The sequence below is a fragment of the Charadrius vociferus genome, unplaced genomic scaffold (assembly GCF_000708025.1).
Source record: "Charadrius vociferus isolate BGI_N301 unplaced genomic scaffold, ASM70802v2 scaffold14, whole genome shotgun sequence".
NCBI classification, from domain to species: domain Eukaryota; kingdom Metazoa; phylum Chordata; class Aves; order Charadriiformes; family Charadriidae; genus Charadrius; species Charadrius vociferus.
In genome coordinates, this window is record NW_009648876.1 from 5,860,015 (window position 1) to 5,873,420 (window position 13,406).

Genomic DNA, 13,406 nt, shown 5'->3' on the forward strand with positions numbered 1-13,406 from the left:
TTGGGTCTCTTTAGTCTAGAGAAGAGAAGATTGAGGGGGAATCTTATTAATACTTACAAATACTTAAAGGGAGGATGCCAGAGGGATGGGAGCAGTCTTTTTTCAGTGGTGCCCAGTGATAGGACTAGGGGTAATGGGCACAAGCTTGAACATAGGAAGTTCCATCTTAACATGAGGAGGAACTTCTTTACCTTGAGGGTAGTGGAGCACTGGCACAGGCTGCCCAGAGAGGTTGTGGAGTCTCCCACTCTGGAGACATTCAAAACCCGCCTGGACGCTGTCCTGTGCAACCTGCTGTAGGTGACCCTGCTCTGGCGGGGAGGTTGGACTAGATGATCTCCAGAGGTCCCTTCCAACCCTGACCATTCTGTGATTCTGTGAGGATAGTTTTTTTGTCAATTTTCAGTCAGACATCACTCACAGGAGGCTATTACTGACCACCATTAGCATTCTGTCTGAGTAACAATGGAGTAAGGACTTCAGAAGAACCAGTCTGTGAAAGATAAACGCGCAGAAACATCCATTTCAAAATAGAATGATGCCTGTAACACACAGCCTGACAATAGTCGGTGCATTTGGAATTAAATCTTTGTGTAGAGGAGTTCCAATTTTGTGTTTCGTGCATACTGTAGAAGCAGGCGCAGCTTAGCATAAGGGAGGATAACAGGTTATAAATTACTTTCTTTGATTATCTTTTTCAAAAAATTCTCCATAATCTTACATTGTTGTATTCTATTTTGTAAAAAAGTAAGTGTAAATTATGTAGCTATATGAGATTTGGTACATGTAGGGTCAGCATTTCAGAATAGCCAGCCAAGGATGGACTTGCAACTCCACCTTTTTGTTTGCAGGCCAAACAGTTTCCCCGCCATCAAATACATTTTCTGCTCAGTAATGGGCTAACTGCAGTCTACACCGGTATTTTGGAATCTCCCTTACTCTTGTGCTTTTTTCCTCAATAAATATACCTGAGCAAAAGCCCAAAAGTAAAGGAGTTATTAATTCCTAAAGAGCACTATTTTTTATTTATTTATTATATTTTATTTATTTATTGTGGGTTTATTTATTTATTATTTTTATTTATTTATTGTTCTCCAGACAACTAAATAAATGTAAATTAAGCTAAATCCACATTTGGTATTTTAAGCATGTCTGTTGGTTGCATCTGTATTAGTCTGTGCCAAAAGTCACACCTGCGGTGCAAGGTGTGAAAAACCCCTCACAGCTCCAACAGCATTGTCGCGGGCGATGCAAGACGAAGCTCAGAAATTCCGTCGTACATCAGCCAAAGATCCCAGTAAAACACATAGTTTACGAGATCAATAGATTGTTAAAACATGAAGTGCACCCACTCTGTGGCCTTACCTGAACTGCGCTATAACCTGTACTGTGGGACCACCTTCTACGGTCATCTGCCAGGGTTTGTCTTTATTTGTAGACGGGTGGCAGTTTGTAGATCTAACCGAATCTCATGCACCTGATACTTGATTCCCCTTGCTATATGAATTCAAACAGCTGCATTTTGGCTATATGTCCTTAGCAATCTAATTATATTTAAAATCTGGTTAATAGTGTAGTAAATAACTGGTATTGCTACAAAATTGCGTTCTGAAGGTAATGGGATTGAATTTCAACACAAGTTGACACTCAATTAAAATTTCCATATATCTAGTGAATTAGCCAGTTCTTGGCTGCTGTATTAAGGTGGATGTCTTCCTGCTTAACTGAACACTGGGCAAGACAGGCAAAATGCATAATAAAGCCAAATCAAGACTTAATATACCCACTCATATTTTTATTGTTTGTATCGAGTAGTAAGCTTGCAGAACAAACTCAGGGATGTGGATTAAAAAAATTTAAATAATCAGTGTTTAAACAAAATTCCTCTATATTTAGAGTAATGAAGCTGAAAAAAAAAAAAGAGAAGTCCTTAAAACTTCTTACTGAATTACTGCCATCAGCCAGTAGATCCATGGGGCTTGTTCGGCTAAAAGCCACAACAGACTTTGTAATGCAATGATGTAATCTTGGCTTTGTGTCATTTATATTCAACCTAAAAAAACAATTTTCCTGAATAGACAGGCTGACAACAATATTGTTCAGTGTTGGTTTTTATTTGGATTGTTTCCAAATGGTTCATATGCCTCCACAGCAACACCCCATGCCCGCTTAAGTTTTTACTCTGAATTGCGAAGTTTCCCCTTTTTCCTCGCATTTTATTTTGCTTTTAAAGTCCCGGTTATGTTTGTGAAACTAACCGGCTCGGCCACAAAATTAGGATGTATCTTGCAGAGTGCATTCATTTTACTTTTTGCATATTTTTCCCGAGGTCATGTCAAGGTTAGTTTGAATTCCATCCTACATTAAGACTTCTTTCACAGCTATTTAGCTCTGCAGCCTACTCCCCGCTGGGGTCTGCCCCTTGGGCACGTCAAAGCTTCAGACCTGACAAATCACACACAGATGAAGCTGTACAGTTTTTTAAACAGTTTCATCAGTAACGTGGGGTGGTGGGTTTTTTTTTTCCCCTTTACACTATACTTTTTTTTTTTTCCCCCCACTACAGTTTGTTCTCTGAATTGCAATATCCTGAAGACTGATTTCCGTATGGAAAATTCCCTCGCACAGGCGAGTTGTAAAATAGAAATGGCGTTACAGAGTACGTGCCACTCACAGCCTCCCTGAAACTGAAAGTACTGCAGATCCTCTTAATTAGTAACAAGCTATAGCTCCTTGTCTAATAACTGTAATCGTATTGTTAACATCTATTTGCACAGAAGAGCCTAAAACTATAAAGGCTGATAAATATTCAAAATTTATCGTCCATATTGCGAACCTGTTAGTTATCCAGGAGAGCTGTTACTTGTTCACAGGAATAAACTTCTGTCATCCTTGGAATTACTCAGCTGAGTAAATGTTCATCGGTGTCAAGAAATGACGCTGTGCTTTAGCAGCGATCCTTATGGGACCTGGGAAATTTTAAGCGGGTGTGTATGCGTATAGATATAATGAGCTTCACAACTCTACGCAGAGCTTTCGCCACCTACATTCATGCACAGACACACCCCCCCATGTGTATGTCGCTGCACAAAAAACGGTTCGAAGCGTATAATGCGGCTTGCAGGTGAAAATAAATTTTCTAAACTTCTGAGCTGTAGACTGCTATCTGTATTTTAGCATTTTGTGAAAGTAATGGTGCCACGCCATTTCCCGTTTAATTGATGAAGTTAAAATGCTTGGCTGCTAATGAGTGTATTAGCAAACAATATACCCTTAACAAGCTTAAGCAGCTCAGGATTTTAAAAAGCAGCTTACTGTCCTCCTCATTTTTATAAGACAAAATGTACTGCCTTCTACAAATTGCTTGATCGACTGATGAAGTACTATAATTATAGTTGTATTGCAGTTTTGACAAAGCCACAATAACAGATTGTAGTTTAGTCCCCACTCTAGGCACACAACTCTTTGCATCACAAAACCCAGTTTTACTGGTCTAATTCTTACTGAGAACAAAAGGCACCTGGAGATGTTAACTATATACTAAAAGAAAACTCGGAATCTAGGAAATAATAATATTGAAGCATGACTTTTCTTCTCGCAGTTTGTTCATTGGGAATGGTATCTAATGAAGAGTTGTCTAAAGGCTTGCTTGTTTGGAACTAATTAAAGACAGATATCCTAAATAGAAAAAGGATCATGGGAATTACATTAGGTGTCTGGAGACTTGTTATTCTTTTGGTACTCTGAGTAGATTGTGGAAGTTGTTAGGGATTCAAGAAATAAAGCGAGCTAATAAAAAGTTCTATTTTTCTGGTTATTGGCCAACTATTGTATTTTTGTTTGCAATAAGATTTGTGCCAACAGGCTAGGGGCTTGAATAAAACATTTAAACATTTGTGCATTAACACATTATGGTGAAAAGAGAGTCTTGTGCTTTCACTCAGTGCATTTCAGCCTTCAATTAATGTGAAAGCACTACAATGCCTATGCAACTTCTCTTGCCTAGTGGTGCACCATTTATCATTGCAGTTTTACATTGACCTTGACACCCACTTCATTAGAATAAAGATTGTCTACCATTTAGGTTACATTGTTCCTCTGCACAGAGACCCCATGCAAATTTCTGTTCAGATAGAAGAGCTGTGAGCCTGTCAGAGGTCATCTGCATTAAATGATTGCAGCTATTTTCCAACTGCTTCTTTTCATTCTACTCAATTCAGGCTAGGAGGATCAATCAAGCCCTCTGCCTGAAACAGTGGGACTGCTGGGAATATAACTGTTTTTGGTAGTAGTGGATATGCCCTAAACAGTATTAAATATTTAATATAAATTCATTAAAGGGCATACAAAGTCTTCAAAAAGATATTACATTTACAGTAAAATTTAAAGGGTTGGGATCACCTTCCTTAAAAAAAAAAAAAAGGGAGAACAATGGGTACCGACTGCATAATTTTTTAATGCAGGCAAAATTTAGTTAATGAAGTTCCTTAATATTTCCTTCAGTATGTTTATTTCTCTGGCTGCCGCAGAAAGGAATGCGTACCAGAAGTGTAGTCCGCATTTGCGACTTTCTGAAAGAAAAAAGCAAGGTGTCTGCAGGGCTTTAAGACAAAAGTGCTAAGATTTGATTTGTTTTGCAGGCATGTACCCATACGCACATGCACTCTCACGCAAATACATATTGTACTATTGTGCCTATTTGTAGGGGAAAAAAAGCAAATGGAAATAAGTTAGCGCTCTCCTTCTTGAGTTTCCTGAGTGATATAATTGGAATTAAATTATTAATGGGAGATACTTAAAAAAGATTGTTTTATGATCTTCTATTAGAGAATTTGCAATTCATTTTAATATTTGTAGTTTGATTTATATTAAAGATAATGCAATCTATGTCCAATTAACAATACATAGCCAATGTAATATGATTTCCAGATCATGCAAATGGAATAAACTAGAAGAGGAAAAACTGATTCTTAACCTCAGATGTAATTTGCTGTGTGAGTTCTGGCAATTTTAAATGACATTGCACTTTTTAATTTTTCCAAAGGCTCAGCAGCAAATTTATCCCAATCAAGAAAGCCTATTATTAATTTACAAGGACAATTGTAGGAGTCTTTATAATTTCCCTGTGCAATTATTTGCCATAAATTGCTAACAGTGAAATACATGAAGTTTGCAAGAAACAGCAACTGCTATTTATCTAGACAGATCACTCAGCCCAGATCTTGAATGTTGTCCAGAGGTTCTAGTGCTATCGACAGCGTAAGAAATATAACCGAGCTTCTGGACGGTTTCTAAAATGTTTCACACTGACAGTACCAAAAAGGTAGAAGCGTTAAGAGCTATTGTGAAGGGTAGGCTGGCCTCTAGCAGATTCCTTCACTTTGCTTGTATACAGCTGAGCTTTGGACCCTGGACTTTGGAATAAAAAGACTCTTTGTTCATCACTGAATGGCATTAGGCATGGGCTTCCTAAGGGGCCACCATGAAGCCTAGCATGAAGAGTGCAAACATTATCCAGAAAGCAAAGCGAGAAAGTGTGTGACGAGAAGATGGACAAATATTGCTATATGTGCATTGCTACGTGTTTAGAGATATATTTTTATTACATTTTTGGTGAATTTGCTTGCGGAATATCCTTTACTCAATTTCATGCGTGCAGTACGCTGTGCAAATGTGTGCCAACACGGACTACGCACGCACATACAGACGCTGAGCATGTGTGTTTATGCATTTGTGTCTACAGCAGTCGAAACACCCCGGAAGGCAAGTTTTTAAAATTTAAAGACCCAATCCAGGTAAAACTAAAATTGCAGGTCACTCAGTCCTGATCCCCATTGTATGTCATACAGCCCTGTTTGACTGAAGATACTTTGTTAGTATGTGAAGGATGGAATGCAGGACATCTACAAATAGCACACCCTTATTCCAATAATGGAGAAAGTTCACTGGCTTAATTCTTCTGTACTTTCGTAGCCATAGCTCCACTGTGTGTTCAGTATGTCTGGTCTCTTTTCACTATAACCAACAGAAGCACCATACAAAAGTCTTACAATGGATGTCTTAATCTCTCTGTGTGCTTTTAGAGCATTATTTTGAATTCCATCATGCAGGCTTTTTTTTTTTTTTCCTTTCCTCTTCTGAAGTTTTATTACAACAACAGAATTCCCAGGGAGCTTTAGGGGCAAGGTTCGCATAATATTGCCCTAAAGTTTTGCTCGAGGGGTGGAATCCGCACCCCAGTCCTGAGCATCTTTTTGTGGTGTTTCTCTTTCTGAAAGATGCAGTGCGCAGTCTTACCGAGTTGTTAACTGTGTACAGATTTTTTTATTGTTTACCAGACAGTGCACATCTACGAACCTTTCATGATGATTTCTTTCTCTGACCTCTCAGTGACTAGGCATCTTGTTCCTTAACACTGAGGGAGGCTGAAAAATGCTTGAGTTGCTCAATGTGTGCCTTCTATACCAGTTTCAAAATGGCTTATTCTTCTGGTTTCCATGGTGACAATTAACACTGTTACAAGGCATTGTTCCAGTCTCCATTTGGGCAGAATTTTCGGGTGTGATTTTTCACACAAAAAATGTTTTATATAATTTTTTGAAGGGAAAAAAAAAAAGGAAAAAAAAAAAACCAAGAAAAAAAAAAGGCACAGTTTAGTATAAAGTGTCCAAACATGTGTCTCAATCAAGCCTGCCTGGATTTCTTAGAATATTTTTATCAGGAGAAGTAAGGTTTTAACTCGCTTTGTTTTGGAATTCAACTTCTCGTGGTTTAAATTTTTTTGCCAGACTTGTTCACGGATAAATGCTGCTGCCTTTTTTTAAAATCCACTATTTGTCCTTTGAGAAATATTGATTGTATTGAGTGAGAAGGAATAAAAAGCCAAAATTCTTTAACTTACATAACAATGTTTTGGATTTCTTTTGAGTGGCTTCAGGAACACAAAACCAGCCATGCATGCACACAGCTAATCATGCTGTAAATATTTTGCAGTTTTTCCGGTATGTTGTTGTTTGGGTTTTCCCCCCCCATTTTTTTCTATATGGCAGGTGTTGTGGGAAATTGAAAATCACTCATTTATTTATTATTGTGGCTGTTGCGAGAAACCTGCGACTTTAACTTTCTTAATCTCATTTTTGGCTATTAAACAGTAATCTATATCATGGCATCCACAGACTGTCACAATGGAGCAGCCTTTGCTCACTTAAAGCTGAGGAATGAATGAATCTGAAGATTAAATTATCTTCTCACCACAGGATTAAGTAGTCCTACCAGACTAGGGTTGTGCAGCACTGATAGAGCTGGTAGCTAATTTTTCCATGCAACTGCTTAGAGTGTAGGTGTTTAATGGATTAAAAAATAGCATTAGCAATAGCATCTCGTGCTATCAGTTCTCAAACTGTACCTCCTGTACATTAAGCTTTTCCCTTAACTTAAAATACACACTGCACATTAAATACCTGTGAGTGAAACAATACTGACTCTCAGTCACATACCAATACATCTAATGATGAACTGAATTCTTTCATCTTTTACAGTTACAGTATAATGCATTTTCTATCAATCAGCACTTTCATCATGCTTGTTTAGACAGTGGGTTACACGGTGACAAAGACAGAGCACGTACATAAAATCTAGCTTATTTATTTTTTAATGTAATAACCTTTTATAACATCTGTCACACTATTTGGATTATGCTGCACTGCATTATTTTAGCTAGTCCAAAGTTAAATGAAACGTCTTCTGTTTCTCTGTTAACAAGAGGACTGTAGTTACGAAACGCGCAGCGTATTTTATTTCTCCATCAGTCCTGCGCTGTGCAGGAACGTGTCCAGCCCCAGTCCAGGCAGCAGCAACTGCCAGCCCAGCACAGGTGACGAGTATTAACTAGCTGTGCCTGCACCAGTGTCACACAGCTAGAGGACTCCCTCAGTCTATTAATTCACTTGACAAAAGAAAGGGAGTCGCACGAACTCGATTTCAGTGCCTGGCAAATTGGACTCTGGATTCCCCTTGATATTACATGTACTTATGGAAATAATTATGCAAATCCTTTTCAGCTATATCATCTTTAAATAGAAATCAGATTACATAAAGAAGATTGTAATCTCCTCCAGTACCCGTTCTAGCTGAAAAGGCAATAACACAGGACCGAGAAGCATACTTGTTGAACATTTTAGTCCAATAAAATGGTGTTGCCTCTTGGCGGATCCAGTTCCCCAGTGCCAAACCCTGTTGATACCTGCTCTTGTACTTCCCTCAAACCTTAGCCGCAGTGCGCCAAGTATCAAAAGGCAAGTTCTTTATAAACAATTCCTTGTTTTTTACTATGCATATTCATGTAATTTTGGATACGCAGACACCTGATCAGTGTTCATTAATAATGAGAAATGGTTTAAATCACCTCATTTAAAACATTTGCTCTATGATCCACAAATGACTAATATTTGCTGAAGTTTACATAATACAAATGATGTGCATGTGTTGTGTAAATGAGAGATTAAAATATGAAACTAACAATATGCAAACATATGCATGGCAATGCTGAGGACCTGTTAGCTGAAACAGTGATTTCACACCTTTATTATTTTCTTTAAGCTGTCTCCAATTGTATTTTTGCTTTGTTTTCCTACAGAGCGTGTTCTTGGATCTGGCAAAGGCACCCATGTTTTAAACATCCCTTATTCTAGTTTAATTTTTTATACTTAGCCCACTTATTAACATTTTCAGTATGAGCTGCTGTAGCAGCTTTCTTGGCTGAATATAAAGCAAAGAAAGCTTAATGTTTAGGATGCAATTTGCTAATAGCTATGCATAATTATGTAAGTCTTGTAAACACCTTTGTAAGAATATGTGCTGAAATCTCCTCTTTCGGTAAAAGGTGCATTTTTGGCTGTAGCAGAAGTTCTATTTCTATGAATGTTTTCTACATAAGAGGGAATTGGCTTAACTATATGTAGGGTATGTATGAGTGAGTGGATGCCTGTGTGTTAAATTTTATTTTTGTTACTTACAGTACCAACTACTTAAACATAATTAATCACTGTAGTAACTATTATAATTAATACTGAATTCAGGTTTTCAGAGAATAAAGGTTTTAAAGAGATTTATTTGCCAATGTGTCTCTAGATTAGAATACATTTTTATTGAGTATATGAGTAATATACAGCTAAAATATTTAGAAAGTGATATTAAAGGAATTTTGAGGGAAGCTTCTGGTTTTATTCCTGTTTTCTCTGTCCTTTCTTTTTAAAAAAAAACCCCAACCAATAAATATCAGTGCAGGAAATAAAAGGTAGTTTCAGCTTGAAGAAACTATTGGACTGTATAAGCATTGTAGCTGTTCTTGTTTGTGTGCCATGTCACTGCTTCTGTTGGTTGATGCAATAAAAATCAAGTTACTGGTATTGTGTTGTAAGGGAGTTATGGCTAATTGTTTTTTGAAAGTGAAACTCTCCTGTTTTCACTTATAATAGCACTTCAGGCCTGTATAGGAGACAGAATCCACAACGAGAGAGAGAAGAAATAAACTGTACGGGAAACATAATTATGAAATTCTTTCCTTGTTTGTTTGTTTTTTTTTTTTTTTCCAATGGAGAGCCTCAGTGTTACTTGCTGAAGTAGCGTTTTTGAAAAATAAGATACCGCTGACTTGAATGAGACAAAGGCAGATCAAGCTTCAGATGAGAGAGTGTCAGTGAATATTACCGTACAAGTGAATATTGTGAGTGAGTGAATGTTACTATATGTAATCAATTGCTAACTGCCTCCATAGATACGTCACCCAGAAGCCTACGTGCTTGGTACCTAAATCTCTTACGATACGTAATGAGAAGGTTATGTGCCTAAAAAAAAATAATTTAAAAAATGGCATAGTGAGCGTGATCATAACTGGGCACATAGAATTAAAGTTTAATATTTTATAGAGAAAACTCTTCACAGTAGCTAATACTATCTATTTCTTTTCATTTTAGAGATACAATGTAGAAATGTCAATCCGGCACCCGAAAAAGATGGAACTGCTTAGTAAGGTTGAAGCTCTGAAGAAAAGTGGTGTTTTACTACCAAATGATCTCCTTGAAAAAGTGGATTCAATTAATGAAAAATGGGAACTGCTTGGGGTATTTGCATTTTTATTACTGTTTGTGGGTTATGTGTACATTTTTGTGTGTTGAAGTACGCTGTCTGTCTGATTTCTAATTTGAGACACAAATATATCTCTCTCTTTCAATTCACCACATACATTTCAAACAAGCTACTCATGCTATTATAAAAACTCCATAGTATTTTCCTCTTCTGTTGATTTTTTTTTATTCCGTGCTTGTCTCCTGTCTGACTTTAATAATTTTAGTTCTTTAATACATAAAAAATGTAAGTAAAATATGCCATGTATTACGGGTATGCACCAAGTCAACTATAATGCAGTATATCTGATATACACTGACTGTCATGCTTGAGTGAATGTTAATAGAATTTATTCTGAAGGTACATGTTAGAGACATCTACTGTTTAACTATTTACTATACCCTTAAGATGAAAAGTGGGGTTGTCACTGCATATTTCAGGTCACACTGATGGCTCAAAAACAAATATGCAGATTCAGTACAAATCTGAATACCTGAAGCTAAGAATACAGCCGGGATGTGTTTCCTGCTGCTGCATTCAGCTCACTTTTGACAAAAGCCCAAAAAGTTTCATGTAATTCATTTCACGCTATGATGGGCTGGGTCTCAGCCAAAGAGTCAGATACAAGAATCTGGCAAAAAAAGCAATATAGTGATTCTGTTACCCAGAGACCAGTGATGGCACCGTGCAGGAGACACTATTGTCCTATTGTTGTAAAACAGCTGAGAGAGAGAGAGGTCAAACTATATATTTTTCCATCCACTTCTCTCCTTAATTGCCTTCACTTCAAATCAAGGGTAAGATAAATTTATAAATTACTTTAAATGATTAATTATAGATGTGTGATATTAGCAATACAGTTACATTGCATAATTTTGCATGCTATTATCTTAGTTTAAAAAACATTTCTAATATATTACGAGGAAGCTATACATGCAGCCTGCCAACTGCATTTTAAGTAGTGACTTGTGTCACTTCGGCTTGTTTGGTAATGCAGTAGCCTTTTTACAGAGGGTGGGGCTTTTTTAGTTCAGCACGGGAGTTTCGAAGCGCTTGATTCTCTAAACGTGCAAATTGTCAGAAGACTTTGGAAGTTGCCTTATGACTAACGAGCTTATTAGTTTTTAATTTTAATCTGCAGCATCACCACGAGCATTTTAAAAGTATTTGCGTATTAATAAATTTACTGATAAAAAGGGGAGTTACTAACCTATTCTTTTACATCCGATCATGACAACTTGTCTTTTCTGAATAATCGCAGTTGTAAGCCTCACTTTTATGACTTTCAGTGCGTTTAATCAGGTTAATTCAGTGGCACTGTTTAGAGCTGGTAGGATATAAAACTGTGGGTTAAGTAACTGGTCATAATTCTAAAAATCTAGAAAAACTCTGTGTTAAAAAAAAACGGAAGCCCTCCCTTCTCAGTATGTTAAAACGAAAACATACCTCTGGCTTAAGTTTTGCCATTAGTTTCTGCATTTACAGAAAAATAAAATATAACTATTACAGTTTTCCTGCTAAATGCAATTTCATGAATAATAAGCAGAGTTTGATAGAGTTTTGTTTAATTTAATAAAAACCTCTGCAGAAACTAACGACACTAGGCATACTGTTTTAATTGGCATGATTACGTTTTAATTGGCATGAAAAAAATTAAAGACAAGGATTTTAACTTCTAACAATGGTAAAATAGAGGGATATGGTTTTTAATATTACTTTCATCTAAGGTGAACAGTGTGGAATGGAAATACATTAGAATGAAATGTCAGTGGTGCGTACAGTTTAATCTGTGAAATTTTGTCCCCTGTGCTGAATATTACTCTGTCTCAATTGCATATTAAACAACCCTATCAAGGCAGGCATTGGCATCTGCTGTGCTGACACAAATTGTGAATTAAATGAAATTGATGTCCTCTGTCGTATATTTATGAAGACGGACCATTCTCTGAAGTATTCTGTTTATGAAGAATTTATGATTGCAAACTGTTCCAGAACAAAAAAGTGGCAATAAATTCTTTTTTGTGACCCTACCCTCCAAGGGCATTGATTTCACCTCCTGCTGCTACTTTTGTTACAGCATAAAAACAATAGCTAGCGCTGGATTCCACTGAGGGTCTTCAAATTATCAATATTTGCACCAGGAAAATAGAAGGGTGTTGCCAAGAAGGCATGTTTTTCAGTTATGATCTCCTAAAGACGTTATTTACAGAATGCCACAGAGTAGATTAATGTCTGTTGATCTAATTTTATTTGTGTTTTAAAGCCTATTTTTGGAAGCTAACTTCATTGTTATAAATTACGTTCCGGTAACTTTCTAAGGCATGTATTTTCGACAGACAGCCAGAATGGGTCACCTAAAACTGTATCTTCATGTTACAACAATTAACCACTGCTAATTATCAGTTTAAAAGGTTATTGGATGTGGTTGTCAGTGTATATTCAATATTCTACAATCAGTAACACAGATCTAGTGCTTATAATAAGTGTCAGACTGACAGCCTCTTATAGGTCAGATAAAATACTGCCTGGCGTAGAAGAAGCAGGCAACAGCGTATCTCCCTTGTGAGGTTAAAGGATTGCCTTTCAAAATACTGAAAGGGAAGGTAACAACTTTCTATCCCTAGCCTCTTCAGAATATTCATTATGCTCGCAGCGTCCACTATCAAAATGTTATTCAGTGGTTCCTTTATTAGAAATACTACTTTGAAAAGCAGTAGTAAATTAGTTTCATTAGCGATCAGAGGTGAATGTTTATTCTGGTCCATTATTTTTAAAGTGGATGCTTAACATGGAGAACTTAAATCCGAATTTAGTTGCCTAAATAATTAGCCCGATGTTCAGGAACATTGAGGCTTTGCAATTTCTAGCTTATTGGCGTCTGAATGAGTTCATCCACTTTTAAAAGCAAATCAGCTGTTTTGTGACCTAACTGCTCCTGTATGCAACCACAGGGCTACAAGTTTGGAAACTGTGACCTGACAGTTCATACCTCAGAAAATATTTCGGTCTTTCCCCAAAAACTTAGACAGTATCTTGGATAAGAGTTTAGTGAAGTCTGTGCTTGTTATATTTTTTGTTGCTGCCTAGAAACCAGTAACTCTTGTGGTCATAAATGTCTGAAGTCACGGACAAATTCTGTAGAGTAACTACTTTAAAAAGTTATGTACCATTTTGTCTCCTCTGTCCATAGTTGCTCTTAATAAACATTGATTTATCATGCTTCCAACAAAGTCAGTGACCCAGAGAAAACAGCATAAGTGAGAAACAAGGATACAAAAAAT

General features: G+C 36.9%; 1 protein-coding gene across 1 annotated transcript in view; it reads left to right on the forward strand.

Moving 5' to 3' along the window:
- Positions 1–13,406, forward strand: part of AKAP6 (A kinase (PRKA) anchor protein 6) — a 232,497-nt gene that overhangs the window by 172,428 nt on the left and 46,663 nt on the right. Inside the window, 1 exon segment of the mRNA XM_009886945.1 lies at positions 9,975–10,121. Within this exon segment, the coding sequence (XP_009885247.1) occupies positions 9,975–10,121 (147 nt within the window).